Here is a 22,801-nt window from a genome sequence, read left to right on the forward strand (position 1 = left end):
GACAACGAGTCATTAAGGGAGTATCTGTAAAGATTTGAGGCTACTGCCTTGGAGGTACCCTCCGCAACACAAGAAGTAAAGGCCGCTCTTTCTCGTAGGGTCTCCTAGACAGGGACTCCTTCAAGTTCGTCGCTAAGAAACCCGTTTCAAAATTCAATGCTCTCATGGCTCGTGCAGCCAAGTATATTAACATGGAAGACGTCCGACCGCCAAGAAGGAACGTCAAGGAGAAAAGAGAAAAGAAGCCAAAGAAGAGGCCCCCTTCAAGAAGCACCGCACGAATTTAAGGACAAGAAGGCACCTTTCCACAGGATTCATGCCCCGCTCATGCAGTTCGGAAGGGCGGAGTGTTCGGGTCCTAAAAGCCCCCACAATGATGCTCTAGTCATCATCGCACTGTTAGCAATTACGAAGTGTATCTTTATAGATTTAGGAAATTCCGCAGACATAAATGTTTGGAGAGGCGTACGATCAAATGCAGCTAGGAGACACCCCTCTAGAGACAGTGAACACCTCCCTTTACGGATTCTTAGGAGAGGTAGCCTACTCTAAATGTATGGTCTCCCTCCCTCTGACTTTGGGCGGCAGAGCTACTCGAAGAACATACATCTTAAAATTCCTAGTGGTGGATACTCCTTCGGCCTATAATGTTATTCTAGGAAGGCCCAACCTCAACGACTTCCAAGCTGTGATATCCACGTACCACATGAAAATTAAATTTGCTACGTCAGGAAGAGTAGGAGAAATACAAGGGGACCCCCTCCAATTCTGCAAATGCTAGGTGGAAGTTGTATTTAAAGGACAAAAGAGGAGCAGGAATGAAGACCCCGAGGGACCTTCCAACAAACTTAACGAGGAGTCACCCTCCAATCGACATGATAGGGAGGTACCTCCCAGAAAACGTGAAAAGGGTGACAACAAAAAAAGTGAGGACAAGAAGACACCCTCCAAGGTCCAGCTGATGGAGAGTTGTTGAATATGGAGATCGTACCCGGAGATCCAGAAAAATTTACATGTATCGGTTCTCAACTAGAAGAAATGATGCAAGAAGAAATAATTAAATGTCTATGTCGCAAATCGGACATTTTTGCATGGACTCCTCAAGACATAGAAGGGATTGACCCTAATGTCATAACACACCACCTTAACATCAACCCTCGCATAAAACTAGTAAAGCAAAAGAAAAGACACTTAGGGCATGAAAAGGACAAGATTATTCAGGTAGAGGTAGACAAATTACTGGCAGCTGGCCACGTTGAGGAAATATAGTTCCCTGAGTGGTTATCCAACATGGTGTTAGTACCCAAGCTTGGAGGGAAGTGGCGAATGTGCATCGACTTTAGAGATCTCAACAAGGCTTGCCCTAAGGATTTTTATCTCTCCCTAGAATCGATCAACTGGTAAACTCCACCTCTAGATGTGGACTCCTAAGCATGATGAGCGCCTCACAAGGGTACCATCAAATAATGCTGGCCCCTAAAGACCGCAAGAGAGTCAGCTTCATTACATCCGCTGGGACTTTTTACTACATAGCCATGCCATTTGGCCTGAAGAATGCTGGAGCTACTTATCAACGCCTGGTGGATAAAATATTCCACCCACAACTCGAAAGAAACATGAAGGTATACATAGACGACATGCTTGTAAAAAGCAAAGAAACACAAGACCATGTGACGGACATGGATGAGACATTCGTTGTCTTAAAAAAATATCGATTGAAACTCAATCCTGAAAAAATGTGCATTTGGAGTAAAGGGAGGGTGCTTCTTAGGATTCATAGTGACCCAGAGAGGAATCGAAGCCAACCCTATCAAAATCAAGGCTATCCTAGACATGAGGGCACCCTCCAACATCAACGAAGTACAAGGTTGACAGGAAGGATAGCTGTGCTAAGTAGTTCATCTTTAAATCAATGGAAAAGAGTCTGCCCTTCTTCAAAGTCCTCCGAAAGACAAAAGATTGAGTGGGATAACTCTTGCCAACAAGCTTTTGAAGACTTTAAGCAATACCTAGCAGGATTCCCCCTGCTGGTAAAACCTTCCCCAGGAGATACCTTACGTCTATCTATCAACCACCCCTCAAGCAATCAACTCCGTGCTGATTCACGAACAGGGAGGAAGAAAAATGCCGATTTATTATGTTAGTAAGGTCCTCAATGGTGTAGAAGGACGGTACACCATCATAGAAAATATGGCCCTTGCGTTGGTCACCACTGCTAGGAGACTACGCACATATTTTCTCTCACATCCTATTGAAGTGAAAACCAACTTACCCTTAAAGCAGATGCTAGGCAAACCAAATGCCTCAGGCGATTTGTGAAATGAGCGGAGGAACTATACGACATCTCCTATCTGCCTAGAACCACCATCAACGCCCAGGCCCTAGCTAATTTTGTTTCTAAGATGACAGGAACATCTGAAGAAAGAACCTCCCAAGCTGAGAAATGGTTGTTACACGTGGATGGGTCATCCACCTTCCAAAGCAGTGGCACAGGTATAGTCCTCACCTCACCTCAAGGGGAAGACTTGGAGTTCACTGTCAAATTCAGATTCAAAGCCTTCAACAACGAGGCTGAATATGAAGCACTTGTTGTTAGAAACGGTGACCAGAAAGCCAATTGGATTGGCGGTTTTGGGAACCATTTAGCAATCTTTATGAATGTAATATTATCTTGATGAACGTAGTAAGCATTCATTTGTGTCACCATGTATTTTTTATGCTTACTATTTACATTGAACGATATTTTAACGTCACAACAAATGCCCACAGACCAATTGAATAACCCATGTAATTGAGTTGCGCATTGGATAAAAGCTATGAGACCAACTTTTGAGGGTCGGTCTGAAACATTTCAAGTCGAGGACCTCAAGACTGCGCATCGAGAGTCCTATAGAGACTTGCACTAAGTATTGCATTCATTGGATGAGTGCCGTGTTTCATCAGTGACAGACATGGGATGTCTATGCAATTTTAGTGGATTAGTTGACAAGGTTGTTAGCTGATTGGACTGACTCGGGAAAATCATCATATGGAAGCCTTGGAGGCTTGGTCGATATGATTTCAATTCCCAGCTCCAATAGTACAGGATCATTTATTTAATAATTCATTTGATGGATGGTTCAAGAATTAATTAATTGGAATAATTAATTTTGGGCTGAACACCTTTCAATTAATTAGATTAATTTATTTAGTTTGGCTTAATTAATTAATTGGATCAATTAATTAGAATTTGGACTTAAATTTATTTAATTAGATTAAATAAATCTTTAGACTTAGTTGGGCTAAAATTAATTTAATTAATTATTATCCAATGAACTTTGTTTGGGCTTAATTTAATTTGATTAAATAAAGTCCGATCCATACTTAAAGTCTAAGCCCATTTGAGGGAGGTTGGAGCAAATTAAGAAGGAGTTGAAACTCCTCACCATGATGAAGATAATGGAGTCGGTATTTCATCATGGTTGAAGGTTATATGAATGTGTGTGTATAGGTTGCCTTGAAGGCAAATTTGGTAGTTATTGAATTTTGAATTCAATTGTATCTAATATACAAAACTGCATACATATCATGTATAACCAGCAGCTAAGCCTCAAAATTTGATCTCTTTTCTCTCCAAAAATGTTCTCTTTTTTTGTTGTATATTGAATTGGATTCAATTTAGAACATAAAACATTACAAAAGCACTAATTGATGGTGTTAGTTTGGAGTTATTTTTCTTCTTGTTCTTTGTTCTATCTAGCAATAGAAAAAGAACTATATCTCTTCCTTAGTGTGGTATAGACAAATTAGAGGATTCTAATTTGGATCCTAAAGTGAACGGAATGCACGTTGCTGCTCAACTATAGAAACAAAAAGGTAAAGTTTTATTTTTGTTTCTATGCTTTTTGTTTCATCCTCTAGCCACTTATCTAGCATGTTTATATGCTGATTATTATGCTTTTGACAAACACTGAACGTCCGAAAATTTCAAAGGGAACAACCCTTTGAACCGTTATAAATAATTTTTATTTCACGCTTCCGCGCGTTCCCAGGCCATACCAATTCTTTCACTTATGACGGGACTCAAAAAGGTGCGAGATGTAGGAGTCAGGCATGTGATAGCCTATTCGGGCTCCCAATTGATCGTAAACCAAATGAAGGCTCGTATAAAGCTAAGGAGGAGAACATGATCCAATATCTCCAACAGATAGCAGAACTTTCGAGGAGAAGAAAACATAAAGGCCAACTGGCTTTCTAAGTTAGCCAACGCTCTAGAGGATTGTAGAACGAGGCGTATCACCATCCAATACCTCCCTCAATCAAGGGCTCCAATCTCCATTCAAGCAGTGTCCTGCTCAGACGATTGGAGAGCCCCCGTCATTTGATGGTTAGAGGAGGGACTCCATCAAGGCGATAGGTGGGAGGCTGTTAGGCTTAAAGCTCGAGCCTCCCGCTTTCTGTTACGAGGAATCCTTTACAGGAAATCATTTCCACATCCTTTACTCAGATTCTATCTTAACCAGAAGGAATCCATGTCTTAAAAGAAATACATAGTGGCCGTTGTGGGGTACATACTGGTACTTGGATACTCACCAATAAAACACTACCGGCGGTACTTCTGGCCCTCAATGAACCAAGATGCAAGGCAGATAGTAATTAAATGTGAGAAGTGTCAAAAACATTCCTCGCTTATACATCAACCTGCAAAGCCCCTTATCACCCTACCCCTTTGCACGATGGGAGACGAACATTATGGGACCGTTCCCCTTGGCACCCGGCCAAAGAAAATTTTTGCTAGTAGCTATCGACTACTTCACCAAGTGGGTGGAGGCTGAGCCACTCGCCCGCATCACAGAAACGGAAGTGATGATATTCATATATGGAAAGACATCATTTGTCGCTTTGGACTCCCTCGAGAAATAATCTCATACAATGGTCGAAAATTCCAAGGCCACATAATACAAGAATGGTGTAAGGGTAACGGGATATCAAACAGAGAAATAATCTGCATATCAAACAGAAATAATCTGCATACAGAGAAAATTCCAAGGCCACATAATACAATGGTCGAGAAATAATCTGCATATCAAACAGAGATTTACTTCAGTAGCACATCCCCAAGCCAACGGACAAGTAGAGGTCACCAACCGAATACTTGTTCAAGGAATCAAAAGACATTTAGAACGAGTTCGAGGAAACTTGATAGAAGAGTTAACCAACGTCTTATGCGCATATTGCATAACCTCTAGGGAATCTACAGGAGAAAGCCCTTTAACCATGGTGTACGGGAAGCAATCATCTTGGCAGAGTTGGGGGTACCCTCCTACAGAATCCTACATTTCTCAGAAGAAAATAACACGGAATTGTTGAAAGAAAACTTGGACCTCATCGAAGAACTAAGGGAAAAAGCTTTTGTTCGGGCTCAAAGATATAGAAGCACCATGATCAATGCTCACAACAGAAGAATGAAGAAATGAAATTCAAATAGGCGACTTTGTGTTATGGAGGGTAGACGTATTGAAACAAGTGGGAAAACTGGATCCCACTTGAGAGGGGCCCTTCAAGGTCATAGCAGTAATATGACGAGGTGCCTATGAATTGGAAGACCCCAAAGGCGTCCACTGTCACGACTATGGAATATTCATAACCTTAAGAGATATTACTCGTGATGAAGGTTTTCCCTTACACTAGACCTTCTACAATAAGTCCTCCTGAAGGACCCCTTCTAAAAATGTCCTCCTACAAGGCATCCTCCCATAGGCTCTCCAGAAGGGCCTCTTCTAAAATTCTCCTCCTGTAGGGCACCCTACAATAAATCCTCCAGAAGGACCCTTTCTAAAAGTGTCCTCCTATAAGGCACCCCACAATAAGTCCACCTGAAGGACTCCTTCTAAAAATGTTCTCCTACAGGGCACCCTACAATAAGTCTTTCTCAAGGACCCCTTCTAAAAATGTCCTCCTATAGGGCATCCTCCCATAGGCTCTCTAGAAGGGCCCCTTCTAACATGTGTCCTCCCGATAGGCATCCCCCAATGAGTCCTCCTGCAAGGACTCCCCTTACCAAGCCTACCTCCACAGACTTCCTCCTCGAAAAGAGGTATAATACACTACATTTATTAAACTGAGGCATAAAATTTGTCTAGGAGTAAGCCCTGCCAAAGCTCATGCAGGCTTTCGTTACTAAAGGGACCCCCTAAGGCCCCCATCTTAAGCCCTCATTTAATTTACGCTTCATTACTTTTTGTGAAAGCATGTATTTGGTAATATACTTTTTGAATACCACATATTAAAGAAGTTAAGAGCGCATTATGCAAAGAAAAGTGAAGGAGCTGACCTACCTGGAAAAAGTAAAGGGGGGCACCTTTTGCCAAATAAGTCAGAGGAGATCCCCTTGCTTAAAAATCCAAGAAGTCTCGCTCCAAAAAGGAGATAGGAGTATCCAGCCAAGTAACATCATGGAGGCACCATTCATGAAAAGGAATAGCACAAAGAGTCTTCCCTTCAAAGAGATTTTGGTGACCCTTCTCCAAAAACGTGAAGGAGGACCCCTCATCACAACAATACCTGTGGGTACCAACATATCAAAAAGATGGTCTCATTTCACAAGATGAACCACATGCATAGAAGAGAAAATCGATCAAATCGCATTACCAGGCCCCTGGCCTAAAAGTGTGGCCAGGGACAAATTAAAAATATCCCAGTAGAGCAAAAAATTAAAATTCTTTCATCCCCATTTTAAATGGGGGATAACAGTCTAAGTAAAAAAAAATAAATTATTTTCAACCAGCAATCACGTTACATCAATTTTGCTCCCGACAGGCGAGGTTTTCCACTTTTTTCTCAGGAGGAGTGTCGACAGTAGGTGAGGGGGCGGCAGGAGGAGCTGTATCACTAGCATGAGGGGGTCATTCTCCCTTCTCTTCAAAGACACCTTCTCCCTGCAGATCCCCAACTGTGGCATCAATTGCGGGTTCATAGGGGGGACTCCTCACTTCTGCCTCGTCCTCCCCCAGTAGATTGTCCAAATATCCTTCTACAAGACATCACAAAGAATTATTATAGAGACAGAAAAAAATACGAGCAGATGATAAAGAAGGAAACTAACCTGAGTCCGGGGGGAAGACTCCCTCTCCTTGGCGGAGGATTCAGCAAAGGGGTCGGGTGCGTTGTGTAAAGTAGTGGCAAGATCAAGGAAGGAGGGCTCCTCCCCTACAGGAGGATACCCTTGAGCCTGAAACTACTCCTTACAGGCCGAAAAGCCATACTCGAAGAAGGGCCCCTCTATTTTTGCTACCTCCTACTGGTACTCTAGGGACCCCTTGAATTCTTTTAGGCGGCTCTCCGAATAGGCCTTGAAGAAACTTTTGCCCTCCTCTGAATGAAGGAATTCCATCACAGCCTTCTCCACTGCTTTCTTCAGGGCACCCTCATGGCCGGTCGCCTCCTTCTTCAACTGCCTCACCTCCCTCTCCAATTTTTAGTAGCGCCCTGTTACCTCTTTCTTCGTCTCCCTCAACTTAGCATTTTCATTCCCCAGGCGCTCCAACATATCCTCTACTTTACACTTCTGGGCATCACTAGAAGGAATAGGAGGGGTTCCTTGAGTTTTGGAGGAGAGGTCTTCGTAGATTGAGGCCGCCTACAGAAAACAAAAATCATCATAAAGGAATGTACAAGTAAAAGGCTTAAGGCATAGGCTGAAGGATACCTTGAAGAGGTAGAGGGCTCCCACTCCATATAGTTCTTCCCGAGAGAATAGAGAGAACAATTGCTTATCCCTGGAGGACAAGATTCCCCTCCTCAAGTCTGCCACCAGAGTGACCTTTCCCTTATCTTGCTCCAGCAGATGACAACTATGAAGGCAGGTAGAGAATGCGTGGGAAGATCGATGGAAGGTATCCGCTTCCTCCTTGGGAGCGAAACGGGCTGCGGCATAGAAGAGGTTCGAGAAGCAAGCATCCCCATAGAGCCAGTGCGAGGCCTTTATTGAGAAAATCCAAACCATAGGGCTAGGGGAGAAGGAGGAGGAGGGGCGCTTGCTTTTTACATCACTGGAGGCGGGGGGCTCCTTGGAGGACTTAGGAGTAGGGGTCCTTCCAGAGCGACCCCCTATCACGTGGTCTCTTAGCAGCTTGCTAAACACGATTTTCTCTACACAAAACTGAACAATAAGAATTAGTACGCCAGAAAGAAAACAGGAAATGAGAATTAACAACAGAAGAAAACTAGAGAATACCTAGGGAATCCCCCAAGGGCTCTGTCATGGGAGCCAACCCAAAATGCCCCAACAACCTTTCATCTATTAAGGACTGGCAATCATAGAGGGAGGCATTCAGTTCTTCTAGCAAGGAAGATAAGGCCGCAGTCCTCGGCCCCACATGCGCAGGGGGAGGGACCTCAATGATCCTTTACCAAGGGAAGGACCAAGCATGGGGAGGAAGGACAAAAGAATAACTGATTTTTCAGTGTTTTAGGGCATGAGGAACACAACAGAAAAACCCTTTTTCAACTTTTTTGAGGCGATAACACTTAGCAAACACATGAGCGGTTATAGGGTTGCCACGGAAACGAAGGACTATACAGAGCTCGACTAAAATCTTGAAAGAATTTGAGACTAACTAATTTAAAGGGACTTGAAAAATATAGGCAACTTCAAAATAAAATAAAGGAATAGGGAAGCGAAGACCTGACCTCAATTGGGCGGCAAAAAAGCATAAACAGTAGGAGGAGGGAAGAATGGACGACTCACAAGAGATGGTGTATACACAATAAATTCAGGGGGGACATGGCACTCTTGGAGGAGCTAAATTATGGAGGAGGTCCGGAGAATGGAAGGCCCTATGTCGGAAGGCGACTGAGGAACCTCTCCTCCTCTTCCTCCTCCTCCTCCTCCACTAGAGGTATTCCCCTTGAAAAAGGCCCAAAAGGTTTCCCCACAGAAGAAGACTCCGGCGTCTCGGCCTTTTTAGACGAAGGCCTCACCCTCTCCTCTTCTAGGGAGGAGCCCTCTCCCTCATTTTCTCCCTCCTCCTCCTCATCAATATCCTCATCAACCAGGCGGCGAGCGGCAGTAGTGGCCTGCTTCAAGCTCCTCTTCCAAAGTGGCATCCGAGGGATCATCGCCCACATAGGTCTCCTTAAGAAATCGAACAGATTCGCTATAGGAAGACATTTTTTCAAAGAACGAAGAAATTTTGGGAGGAAGAAGAGATACTTACAGAGAAAAACAAAGGTTGGAATGGAGGCCCTAGTGCTTTGAAAAGGTACTTTTGGAGAGAGACGAAGGAGAACTCGAGAGGTTACTGAACGAGGGTTTTTAACCCACGTCTGTGAGAACCACCCTACTAAAGAGCAGCTATCAAGCACGTGGGGAAGAGACCCTTGAACGTGCATATCACTGGTATTCCACCAAGGAGGCGCCCTTCTTGCTATCATCGTAGCCGTCAAATCGACCTGCTGAAAGCTGCTACCTCGTTTCCCAAAATGATGGGTATAGGCCCAAAATAGATTGATCCAACAAGAAGGGTCAGGCCTAGATTTAGGCCCACCAGCCCATGAGAGAATCAACCCACCTAAATCGCCATGCATGACCCAAGAAGGGGACAACCTACCATCTGGTTCGTCCAAAGGGGAGGCTCACTAGGCCCGATCCAAGAGAGTACCCCCTATACTGAAGTCCAGCCAAGGAAGTCTACTTTGTCAACTATGGCCTAAAGAGGAAGCCTAGCTGCAGGCCTCCAAAGCTGGCTTGCGAAAAGGAATGTATCCTCAAGCGGTTGGACTCTACAACTTGAAGGGACTCCTCAATAGGTGGGGTTCTGCACGAAGGAGTCCCCTTTTACTTGAAGACTTGCTGCTCAAGAAAACGGATAAAGAGGAACCTTACCCAACGAATCCCGCTTTTCCCGCTGGCTGTACAAATTCGCCTCAGCAAGACTTTTAAAACTGGGAAACTCCTCTATTTATAGAGGAGATACCCTTTGGGAAGCAGCTCTCTAGGACATTCATGAACTTCTCTATTGCTACTTTGATACCCTATTTCGTGTTCTTACACACAGAACTCTTACTTTTACCACTATTTTTCGTTATATTTTATTTTTCTATTTATCTCTTCTTAAATTCGGAACTAACTTAAACATTATAGTGTTAATCCTTTGTTTTGCAGGTCATCCTTTTTAAGAACTTTCACTTAATTAATCCAGATCAAACATCAAAGATCCAAGAGCTTCGGATCTGTGCTAAATCGCAAGCATCACAATCTCAAGTCCAATGTCTATATTTTGGGAGTGTTTGTTAAAACCTCTACTTTATAAAAATGATTTGGTAGAAAAAAAATTAAGAATACTAATACAAAAATAGGTAGTGTTTGTAGAAGAAAAATAAGAAGTAGACAAAAGTTAAGTTGAATAGTGTTTGGGAACAAATTACTTCTAAAACAAACTTAAATAATTAAAAACTATTTTATTCCCATTTATTTAAAAGATATTGTTGTTGCTTATATTTGCACTTGTTGTTTATCAATAATTTTTTCATAAAAAATATTTTACTTTGACTAGTATATTTCATATTTATTTTTAAAAAATATTGATAGAAAAAGTGAATGTCCAATTGAATAATGCTCCCACTAAGTAATATAATTATTGATTCATACACAATAATTAAACTTGCATGATTGCCAAAAGCAAATATTTTAGTAATTAATCATAGTCATTTAATTTGTCATTTTTAATGATAAAGGAATAATATAATTATATAATATAATAAAAAAATATAAAAATTTTAAAATATTTAATATGTGAATGTGTAAATTTTTATTATTGTCAAATTATTCAAATTATTTGAAAATTTCAATATGCAACTTTAAATATGCCTTTTTAAAAATAAAATAAAAACGATAAACTTAAATTATGATTATTATAATGAGGGTGAAATAATAAAAAATAAAGTTCAATTTATTTACAAAAAAAGTCAAAGCAGCTAGAAAGTGCTTCTAGCTTTTGGCCTAAAAACTCTTCTTTTAATAGTTTCAAGAACATAAATTGACATTTCAAACATCTTAAAAGTATCTTTTTTTCATCAAACAGTTGACAAATATTAAAAGCTCGCACAAATGCGCTCAAATATATTGTTTTCTAGTCCTAAATACAAAAAAACTCACCGTTATCAGGATCTAATTTATTAGCTAAATAAAGTACAGTATTTTTTCATTTTGAAATCACCCACATCAGAAAGCCATCCACTGTTTCAACCTTCAAGACAAATATAAATGAAAGTGAATTATAATGATCTCTCTTTAAATTTGACATAATTATGAATATTTCTCATTATTTTGAAAATTACCAATACCCTCCTGACTTTAGCTACTATCTAACAATTAACTGTTCCATTAGTCTCCACTGAATTTTTATCCATTTTTATGATGAACTAACAAATATTACCATTGTGGACTAAAATTTATAATTTTATTTATATTTCAATATTTTCTGATTTTTTATTGACTAAGTGCATAATATTATTTTATAATTTTTCAAATTTTTTCATTCACTGCATCTAATTTTTTCTTACAAATTTTATTTTGTTCAAAATAAATAATACAGTTAGGACCTAAGTTGATAATTTCATACTTTCATCTAAAAATTACATAATTTCATTAAATATTAGGGGGTATTTGTAATTTTTTAAATATTAAATTTATAATTATGTCAAATCTCAAGAGAATTTGTTATAATTTAGCTGTAAATAAACTAAAGCAAGTCGGTTTGCACTAAATTACATCTACTAGCAGACAAGACAAGACTGCTACGCTTATGCTGCATGATATAAATTTGAATCTGTTGACAATTTTCACTCGAAATTCAAATTGCTTCTAGCCTTTGCTCAAAAAGTGATTTTTTTTCCTTCTTAATTTCAGAAGTAGATGCAGTGGTCTTAAAAACCCCCCAAAACAGCTGTTTAAAGCCAGAAACTGCTTTTTCTTTAACTGTTCCACAACACTCCCTGTCATAATCATGTCCTTGGGCTCTTTATCACTAATGATAACGAGTCATAGTTAGTGGACAAAAAGTAACTATAGAAGGAAAAGGAACCTGATAACCAAACTCTAAATAAGCTCGAGTGGCATGCAACGGACAAACTGGTTGATGGCCTTCTGTATCACTTCCATGGCCACTCCAGTTGTTCCAGATTGCCTTTGCTTATGTTCCAAGCTCCTTGAGCAATCTCATGAAATAGCTGTTCCCAGCCCCAGCTAGAATAGCCTAGAAAGAACCAGTAATCATAAACAGATTGGTTCCCGGCTCTAATTTCTTCGAGTAGGCTATGTGTGCCTAGTTGATTAATGAAGTAAATGTTTGGTAGAACTTCAAGCGATCGGCCTTCAGTAAATTTGTGTGTTAAAGCAACAAGAGGCATTCCACGCATCATAACAGGGCCTCCGAAAGACAGGGGTGCCTCCTTTAACAATTCGTATCCTTCTTCAAGATTTTCAAGAGAGTCCCAATTGATATGTTTGTTAATAATCAGACCTTGAAATCCCGTGCTTTCATGCACTTTCACTAATAGAATTTTGGATTCGTCAAATGGATGAGCATCCAGAAGCTTATCTGTTGCACTCAGAACACAACCAGCAAATAACTGAGGCCTTTGATATGAACTTACAGCAAGTTCAGCATTGAACTGGTATTTGACTCCTGCATTTTGCAATCTGTCTTTGAGTAGAATTTCGTGGTGCAAGCTCCTACTCTCTGGACCCTGTTTTATAGATTTCTGGTCCTGTAGAGAACCTAAGACAGGAAAAGGACGCATTCCACTAAAGTCAGCTTTCAGTAACTAAAAACCGTCTCTGAGTTTGAACACAGTAACTCACAATTCAAGGAGACAACTGAAAAATAGACGCCTTCACCAACTATACAATCCCCTTAAGCCCCTAGACCTGAAAATAGTTGCTGAATCGTCTTCCCATGCTTAATTTATCAAGGTTTTAGACTAACTAACTTTAGTTAACAAAATATGATTGACTAAAATCTCCTGAAATAGACTTATCTCTTCCACAATATTCATCTCTTAATAAATTCTATCAATAATGCTCTACTCATGCACATTTAAGATTAATTAATTTTACCAGTTTTAATCATTTTATTCATTTTTATCTTTCTTATCTTTTATTTAACAATAAATATAATAAATAATTAAGTTTTGCACGCACATTAAATATGCTTCCGTCGCCATTACATATGGAAATTATGATGACAAGGCAAAGTTAGCTACATGAATCTCTGCACCTTATTACAGGTATGTAAACTCAAAAGGATCCAGGTCATTGAAGGATTAACAAATTTGACATTGTTTTCGGTAAAGCCACAGTTAATGAATGATGCAGGAGAAAGGAAAACCTCATCAGCACAAGCGATGTGTAATGAATGCTGCAAGATAAGTTAAATTTTTAAATGGGCAAGGTCAGCAGAAATAAGTTCTGATGAATGAGATTGGAACTAACACACACTGAAATGATCCAAATCACGCCAAAGGTATTTCAGAAGTCAATGGAAAAGGGGAGTCCATCCATGTCATCTTCTGCATGGATGAACCTGACATTGGAAACATGGAAAAGACAAAGAACAGTTAATCTACAAAACTTACTTTTATCCATGAGAAGATCTAGAACATGACTCCCATGAGCAGCCAAAAACTTGATGATATCAGATACTGCAATCTCTCCTTCATAAGACACAGTGTTGTTCTTCCTTTCCGCTGGGAATAACAGCAAAAGTGGATAAACTTCCTTCTGCAAATTCAGTTTCATCATATGAATAAACTGATAAGGAATCCATAGACACAGGGTAAATTAAAACCAATTGTTAGTTCATGTCGATCTAGCCACCGCAAAAAATAGAGCTGATGATTAGAGATAATTGTCTTGTAAAGTGAGTAAGTTTCTACCTCCTACAGACAGGACCAGATCTAATCAGGGAGCTTCATTGTCACATCTCTCCCCCCAACTGCAGGACTGCCAAGCCACTAACCATTAGCCCAGCTGAGACCCACCTCACAGCATTACTGACTAACGGCGTTTGTGACCTGGTGTGGCAGCGTATCACACTAATCGATGTTTTTTAAGTCCTGATCAAGAGAGGCTTTGGCCCAGCCATAATGGTTGTGGTATGGTATACTGAGGCGGTGGTTTTCCTTGCTTTTTGAAAGAAGAAGTTATGACAAAAATACGGGGTCTTTCCATTGTTCGAGAATCCCATTCAGTAGGCAAGGATCTCTTGTCTTCAAAAACGAATACGAATTAGTAAGGCTGCCACAAAGGAAATCTCTCTCCATTCCCTGGAGATTGAGTTGGATAGGAGGTTCTAGGTTCCATTGAGAGGAGGGTTATATAGAAAAGGCTGCCTTTGTCTACTACATATGTATGGCAAGCAGAGGGGATTGAGTGGATTAGGTCAAGTTTAGTTGGATAGTTGGGTAATTAGCTAGGACTAGGTATCGAGATCAGCCTTAAACCATTTTCTAAAGCTTCAGTGGGTAAGGCATGAACTAGAGCTAAAAACACATTACTCGGTCCAGATCCAGTTGCCTGGTCTAATGGGGAAGGTACCTGGTCATCTGGGCCTACAGACCTAGAGAAAGGAATATGTAAGCATCTGCTTTATGTGTACCAGCATACACAAGCTTCCTGCATCAGCAACCTTAGGAACATGAAAGTAGTACCATCACTTGTCATATTTAACATTTAAACTCCTCCGGACTCTGAGTTGTTTCAAAAGATTCAGCAATGGATTTCCAGAATATTATCGGGTGGGAACTGTACTAATGGAGTAAATCTCATTGCATGAGCAAACAGAAAACATCATGTTGTGCTAGAGGATAATCAACAGTAAAACCAGCAAACCTCAAACCCACAAGGAAAACCACTGAGTGCTGCACACAGAAAGAAAAATTCAATTCAGAAGAACTTGCCACTCACAAGAGTTTTGAGGATCATAGAGAATAGGAATGAAATTGTGGACAACTTAAACACTGATGTAGAATATGCAGAACTTAAGTTCGAAAAATTTTGACATGGACAAAATGGATTACCAATTGATAACAGAGCAAAAATCTGTACAAAGAAATAGTGTCAAATTAATAAGCTACAAGGCTGAATCATGCGACTCTGACACAAAAACAAAAATAAGGAAAACATGATGAAGAATGCTGCACTGAGACTCCAAGCTTCTAGAAAACAAACTTACACATTGCTCTTATTTGTTACCTAGGAAGCTTCATGATAAAAAATGCTAATTGCGGCTTCCATGTAGGAGGACTTAACATGAATGCTATATAGACCGAACCATGCAGAGATGCAGAAGGGAATTCCTACCGGTGTTATTTGATTGCTGGGGAAAAGAAAGAGAAGGGAATGAAAGTTGACATTCCTTTACTTGGTGCTCCATTTGGATAGCTGGAAAATTATAACATGCCAAGCATATCAACCCCGAGAAACTTCTTTGGCAGAACTAATGGGAAGTATGTAGTAAGTTTTATAGCCTTTCACAAACTGATATTCAAGAGTGTGGAGAGCCTAGATTCCAAAACTGTTTCTAGAACCTTTACCTTGGTTTCAATGATTCGGTAGCAACTTTGCAGGTGCTCAAAAACTTTTGAGCATTTGCAATGTTCAACAAAGAAAACTTGAGAGCCCTTTGTGCATGTGAACAACTACCATTGTGCTTAGTACATATAACTGTTCAAGCCTATGTAGTCTCAGTTAGGATGACCAAATTATCAAGGATACTTGTTTCCATTTCTTCTTAGTTTTTGGATCACTTATACAATTGAGATACCATGCACAAGATTGCAGATTTGGAAAATGGGCCCACCAAACTCCATGATTTCCATGTTCGATAAATCTATCATCATCCTCCACTTTTCTTTGTTATTCCACAGGAATTTGGAAGTTTCTTTGATCGTTTACCTATCTGCTTGAGATCCAATCTCATCACTAATGATCTTGTCAACTTTAAAATGTGATGCACAGCATGTTGTTCCCAAATCCTTTACCTCTTCTCACCGCATATATTCTTTCATACCACATGATATTTAGAAATAGGATACAATAAGAGTCATCCAGCAGAAATGTAAATCCAAGATATCCCAAGTCATTGAAACTTGGAAACACATAATATTAGTCCTTTCCCGCCATATAAAAGTCAGCAAAATGTGATTTGCACAAAAAAAATTTAATCTGTAATTTTTGTAACTCGCACCTGCAGTATTGGTTTTACGATCAAGCTGCAATCGTTTAGTGTGCAATCCATCATATAAATAAGGGGAAGGTTCAATGCGGCATCTCCAACATATTCTGCCAAATATCTAAGCCAATGATCAGAATCAGTGCACATTAACATTTAATTACTATTGATACTCATGCTACTAATAGAAGACTCATGAGTAACAAAACTTTTTACATAAAATCTTGTCTATGCATGTAAAAAGCATAATAAAAAGGCACAAGAATAAAGGTTAAAGCTTAATTCATAAACAATAAAGAAACAGTTGAAAATTAAGATATCATGAGAACTGAGTAATAATTTTATTGATTCACGTCTAAACTTTTCATGTACTGACAATATTATGTTTTCTAGTTTCCTATTCAACAATTTCCAGGGCAATGAAAATAGAAGAATAAGGTTGAGCAAATTGACCCATACTGGCCCAAATTGATACCGTCTGTGCAACTTTTCACGAGGTTTCAGACCAAAACCGAAGACAAGGGGCAGAGGAAGAATCCAGTTTTACCATTTTCCTTTTAGCATAAGAAAGCACATTATACGGAGATACTGTTTTTTCAATCAGTACCAAGAATTCATTCAACAAGGAAAAAGAAAAGTGACTATCTGCCACTAAATCACAGCCTCCTCTCTTGCATTTATCATTAACACATTCATAACTAACTCCCTTGATCCACTAACTAAAACAAAATTCCTCAGAAATTTTATATGGTTATGTGCATCAAGAATGGTGTGTTTCAATCCCGTAGTCACTAGATTTTATGACGACTGCAACTGTACTTCCATTTTCCATGTGAAATTCTCGATGAAATGACAGGTAAGCACCAAAAGCTCCCCTATAATTCAGAATTTTCAACAGCTATTAAAGTTGTCCAGTCAAATTAAAGTACCCAACTGCAACATAATAGACACTCGTTTATACTTGTGTACCTGATACATGCCTTTGCATACTCATGCAGCAAGCACTCAAGCACAATTATAATTCACACATACACAAACATCTATAGAGAGAGAGTATGCATTGGTTTGGAATAATGATTGGCAGAGTAACTCTTGAGGTGCATAATACTTTCTCCCTTGAACTCGACCATCAAATAGATGTTCTAGGCAGCAGTTATAAGCCTGCACGCCCCTCCTGCTTCCCAGTTCCACTAATTCAAAATTTATTGAAACATTTGTGATGCCAACCATGACAGAGACTGTGGGTCCTATAATATACACATAAAGAACTAATTTTCAAAAGGAATATCCACTTTCATTTTACCATTTCGAATTCTAGTACATAACTTCAATCCAAAACTTTCACCATTCACAACTTTCCCATTTAGTCCAAGATAATTACAAAAATCTTAACAAATTTCCTAGGGCCAATCAATGTGTAAAAAGTTATAGAACAAAGCATCAAGCAACAAACTTTCTACTACCTGTCAGCATTAGTTTCTCCTTCCTCGTACTATTTATCTTTATATTGGCATAACTATTGACTGCTCTGTACACTTCACGAACAATGAGTTCCATCCTCTGGCAAAACCCACACCAACTATTGCTGAACAGAACCAACACATTTCTATCCCAAGGACAGCCAGAGTTCTTGCGATCAGATTTACTACCAAGAACCAGCTCAGCAAAAGTATTGGTAGTAACTAGAGGAATAGAATCCGTCTCATGAAAATCCAGATTAACAAATGGTGGTCTTTGAGAATCTCTCGAGCTAGGAACTATAGCAGCTGATTGTTGATATGGAGGGAGCTTTCCACTAAGGAAATCACTAACAAACGCATATAGCGAAGAGTAGCTGAAAACTGACTGCTCGGGTAAGACATAGTGTTTCTGAGAAATTGGGTCAACTATGACAACTGATGGAATCTTTGTTCCTCCAGTTAGAGTTTCAAGTAATCTGTATTGACCATCCAAAAAGTAAAAAGAACCAGTAAAACCTTTTTCTGCATTTTCATCGAATCCTGAATATCTTTTCTCCCTGACATTCCATCTTTCAGTGCTATCAGTTGTCATACCTGTACTATGATGACCACTTTCATGCTCTACTGGTGATAGGCTACTTTTATCTAAAAAATCTTCTTTGCCTTCCTGCAAAATATATTTGACATCAGAAGGATCAGGTAGCTCGTCATGCAATTTACCGGAACTAACAGCTGGAATTTGCTTATATATATCAGCAGTTTCCAGATGGTCACTAACCGGTGTTTCGCCTGAAACTCGATTAGACAGATCCTCACTAACATCAGACTGATCAGGTAACTCCTCATGCAATTTACTGGAACTAAAAGCTGGAATGTGCTTCTTGTCTATATCAGTACTTTCACCATTACACATAGGTGTTTCTACTGAAACTCGTTTAGACGGATCCTCCGTATGGGATGGTAAAGATTCTACAACTTCGATGTCAAAATCTTTGGATAAAAGTTGAAATCCTGCATCCTTGGCAAGTGAACTTAATTTTAGCTCCTTCTGTCGCTTGAGTGCGTAAGTTAAGATCTCATGCACAGAGCTTCCTTGCAAATCAGGAACTAAATTTTCTAAGGTAACTTGTTGACCCTCATTCATTAATATTATAGACATCTTGTCGTTGAGAATTACTTTCTGTGATGCTGCAAAAGGCTTAATTCTCGGATGTTTGGGGATACTCCATGATGCTCGATTTGTTTCAATTGACGTCTTGCCATTCCTGAGAGTGGATTGTCCACAATTCAGATTTAACATCTCAGTGCGTTCTGCTAGCTCTCTTAAAGCATTGAGAGCTTTCTGACTCTCTAGCCTTATTTTCATGGAGTTAGATGACCTATCAACAAAAAGAAGCATTGTTGGGCTTTTTTCAGGTAAACTAGCCTCAACTCCTTGTGGATCATCTTCCAGCTGCATAATGCACAAAAAATATCTATAAGCAGTATAGCGAACAAATTTGCACAATACAAGTATAATGAGCAATTAAAGAAAAGAAGAAAGAACGTATGGCTGTGAAAATAGAGATCAGTAGGTTTGTTAAAATGAAAAGCCAGTGCAACCCATATTTGATGAATAAAGCCCCATTGTACTGGTGAACTGATGAAGCGAATGTTTTATCATTTAGAGATATAAATGTGTATAGACCAGCACATTGTCCTAATTGTTGTTGAGCTAAAAGCAAACAGAAGTACACCCATGCTCCTCTAGACATCTTAAATACCAGAAAGTTGTTCCCTTTCCTTTGAAGGCAAACAACAGAAATTGGAAACAAATTGTTAGTTATGAATTATAATTTAGAGGGTATGGAGATTGCATTACATAAATTGAGAGGTGAATACAACTTCTTTGGTATCCGTTTCTTCCTTTCACTAAAAGAATGAAGCCATCAAAAAGTGAATAAGTTCTCCCAAGAAAAGATGACATCCATAACATTAAAGTAAGATTTTATCAATGTTTGTCTCATCTGATCCTGGCTTAAAGTGTTCGGGGGGCATCATATGGATTTTTGTCTCTTTCGTGTGGCCAGGGAGTAGAATATTTAACTGTATGAAAATAAATGCAATACAAAATTCTCTAGTTTCAATCAAGATGTGAAATGGACAGTTCATGATATATTAACATAACATTCTACAATTTCACAAAACCTGGCATAGACATCAGGAGAATCATTGATGTCAAAGAGATATAACAATATAGAATAAAAACATGAGAGAACTTGCCTCTAAAACTGGCGAGGCCTGGGCTTGTAGGACTGTTCTTAAATCATCAACTTCTTTAAGGACCTTTGAACAACTCGGACATCCAGGAAAATGAACAGTCATCAAACCTGAACCTGGCTCTTCAATATCTAGCAACAAAAGAAGTGATCTTTCTTGAACCACAGAAAATTTGACCCTTTCAGGAGGTAAGAAGAACTCTCTAGCAACTGTAATCAACTTCTGCAAGAACATTTCAAATTGCTGGAACTCATACAAAGTACAGGAGTCTCCAGCACTAAATGTCGAATTTTCGGCCTCCACAAGACTATGATTTACAGAGGTGAACTGACTAGGCCAAGATATTCCACTAAATCCACTGTCACTACCACAACTGAGCTTGTCATCTTCCATACCCTATTCACATACAAAAAATAATTATATTTATCAAAATAATACGTTTTCCATGACTTCTACTAAGTAACATAATGTTGAGAAGTAAGAAACTACCATCCACCTTCCTGTTAGCCTTCTCTTCTGCAGCAACAGTTACATTGTTCCCTTTCTTGAAGTCTGCTCCAAAATAACCTTTTCCTGTTTTAAAATTTTTCATTCTCAGCCTCATGTCAGCAGAATAGAACTGGCAATATATGTTAGTTCTCGTGTTAACTGCTTTACATAATTCTTTATCACATTTGGCCAAAAGACATGCAAGTAGATTCAGATATTTCTTTCACCCTACCAAAAGTGTTATGTGGGACGCTAACCACTCAGTATGGTATATATGATAGAGTGTTAAAAGTCTTTCGCTGCATTAAGGCAAGTAAGAAACAATAAGATGAGAACGAAAAAGTAAGAGGATAAAGCAATGGCATCTGTCACACACCCAAATCACTTTCAGTCATACTGTTGTTTGCAGCCAGCAGTCTCGCAGTCCATCCACAAAAGTCCATGACAACTATAGCCTTATCAGTTGAATGAAGGAAATCACTCAATTCTTCTGGAGTGGTTAAAGATTTAAGAGGTAGTTCATTAGGAGAAAGCGACATGACATAATGCACAGAGGATAATATGTTTTGCCCTCGAAGTCTTCCCGAATATTTGTAAGAGAGAGTATTATGGTAGTAAAAGACTGTTATTCCATCACTAACACCAAGTGCATCAGCCAACATCCTCTCTACATTTCTGTACAAGACCATAAGCTTCAAGGTACCGAACCTCACTTCATCAGTTGCAACCATATGAGCCAATTCCTTCATAAGGGACCTTGACTCACCTGACCCTGGTGAAAGATTAAATTAATGGAAAATGCTAAATGAGGAAACATGAAAATCAGCATACAAGATGATGTGACAGGCAGCTATTCTGAGTAAGGCACATGTCTCGCACACATGATATTCTGGAGAAGATTTGTCTAGGAACTGTAATTGAATAAGAAGAACAATTGAGACTGTCCACAATGTCACATTTTCATTCTCCACTCTTTAGGTAATAACATTATTGTAGGAAATCACACAACCATGCCATCTATAAATAAATAAGAATTATGTAAAGTGCCTCTTTTTGAGACTTAATGGCTATCACTACAAGTGTCCCAGTCCACTGCAAGAACACAGAACTATTGAACTTGGTATAAGCTACGGGTCCACAAAAGATCACCGCTTTTCTCTATGGCCAGCAAATTAAGCCATGGGTAGCTCACAGGGAAAAATGCACGGAACATCTTGTTTTTTTCCATCACCAAAAAAAATAAATAAATAACGGAAATCACATCTGGCACTTTTTCCATCGAAAATTCAAACTAAAACACGCATTACAACGACAAATTTAAGGTCTAATTCATCCGAGAACATGCTCATAGAAATGCACGCAGAGAAGTGACTATTATAAATTACATGGGACGGTTACGAGGAGAAGGAGGTGAGGATGGAGCATAATCTGAGAGGAGTAGTTCAATTTGGTTAGGGTCTGCCATTGCAACTCCGATCCTCCACCGCCGGCGTCGCCGCCACAATCTACGATGTGACTGGAGAAAAGAGCAAGCGCCGCCAGCAGCAGCAGCAGTGTAGCACTGCGATTAAGATTACTTATCCAGGCGCACATATGTGTGTATCTATTTGATAGAATTCATACAGATTCCAGTTTTATTTGCGGAAAGGAAGATAAATTGACGCTTGCAACCGTGAAGCTAAGGCTTCAAAGTTTGAAACGTTTGGGTATTTGAGAATTGAGAATCGAGATGCTACATACATCGGCGCTGCACAAAAACATCGGATGGTTATCTCCTCTCGTTTTATTTTATATGTGTAATAATAAAAAAAAATAGTTAATTACTCTTAAACACCCTCTAAAAATGCTAAATTATATTTTTTTAAAAGAAATTCCTAAATTATACTATATCCTCTCCGAATATTTATTATTTACACTTAACCCCATATCGTTAGGGTTTGACGAAAGATACTGAAGTTAGCCAAAAAATTAACATAAATTTTCAGTTTTGTACATCATCTCATTGAATAATTTGTACGTATAAAAAAATATAATGATGTTAAACTCAATACATATATATATTGTATTTACATAGAAACAATATTTTCAAACTCGGATTGAACCGGCCAGTTCGATCGAGAACCAGACCCATGGCTAGTCTGATCATGACGATACAAATCGGGGAGGTTAAATCCAGTTAGGAGGTAGGGGTGCAGAGACAGCCAGGAGGTTTGTCTAGAAGCAGTCACCCTTGAAAGAGTGCATAATAGCTCACTGATCGAGCGCTCTTGTGCCGAAGATGAACGGGACTAAGCGATCTGTCGAAGCTGTGGGATGAGGCAAATAGAGCTTTTGCACATTTTCGTAATCCATGAACAGGATCTATACATCTCGATCGAA

The 22,801-nt window shown here is 39.3% G+C and overlaps 1 protein-coding gene and 1 long non-coding RNA gene across 6 annotated transcripts; both read right to left on the bottom strand.

The window, feature by feature from the left end:
- Positions 1 to 6,577: 6,577 nt before the first annotated feature.
- Positions 6,578 to 8,120, bottom strand: LOC148788371 (uncharacterized). Its single transcript, XR_016065306.1, has 3 exons — positions 7,688 to 8,120; positions 7,085 to 7,618; positions 6,578 to 7,012 (listed from the first exon to the last, which is right to left on the bottom strand). It is a non-coding gene; the product is annotated as an uncharacterized LOC148788371 (long non-coding RNA).
- A 3,810-nt stretch (positions 8,121 to 11,930) lies between these two features.
- LOC105159789 (uncharacterized) lies at positions 11,931 to 22,203 on the bottom strand. Of its 5 annotated transcripts, none has more exons than XM_088879704.1 (9): positions 21,808 to 22,198; positions 20,799 to 21,194; positions 20,430 to 20,506; positions 19,937 to 20,329; positions 18,453 to 19,127; positions 18,269 to 18,341; positions 16,230 to 16,324; positions 13,618 to 13,762; positions 11,931 to 12,761 (listed from the first exon to the last, which is right to left on the bottom strand). In XM_088879704.1, exons 1-9 carry the CDS (start codon positions 22,013 to 22,015, stop codon positions 12,133 to 12,135), a joined length of 2,691 nt encoding a protein of 896 aa, XP_088735830.1. In that variant the 5' UTR covers positions 22,016 to 22,198; the 3' UTR covers positions 11,931 to 12,132. The 5 variants fall into 5 exon arrangements, 4 of the variants coding, with proteins under 4 accessions (XP_088735830.1, XP_011075278.1, XP_088735829.1 ...); XM_011076976.3 differs by having other exon boundaries at positions 17,678 to 18,341; positions 21,808 to 22,197; XM_088879703.1 differs by having other exon boundaries at positions 18,269 to 19,127.
- Between the last annotated feature and the right edge of the window lie 598 nt (positions 22,204 to 22,801).

Source organism: Sesamum indicum, linkage group LG4 (genome assembly GCF_026168435.1).
Source record: "Sesamum indicum cultivar Baizhima isolate 11 linkage group LG4, ASM2616843v1, whole genome shotgun sequence".
Classification (NCBI taxonomy): domain Eukaryota; kingdom Viridiplantae; phylum Streptophyta; class Magnoliopsida; order Lamiales; family Pedaliaceae; genus Sesamum; species Sesamum indicum.

What these genes read in the sequence shown, in the direction of transcription:
- LOC105159789 (XM_011076975.3), bottom strand. Translation starts at nt 22,015, where the DNA reads ATGTGCGCCTGGATAAGTAATCTTAATCGCAGTGCTACACTGCTGCTG. An exon ending in AGGCCTCGCCAGTTTTAGAG is followed by an intron (nt 19,128 to 19,936) that starts GCAAGTTCTCTC and finishes TGCATTATGCAG; the next exon opens with CTGGAAGATGATCCACAAGG. An exon ending in AGATCTTCTCATGGATAAAA is followed by an intron (nt 12,762 to 13,617) that starts GTAAGTTTTGTA and finishes TTCCTGTCTTAG; the next exon opens with GTTCTCTACAGGACCAGAAA.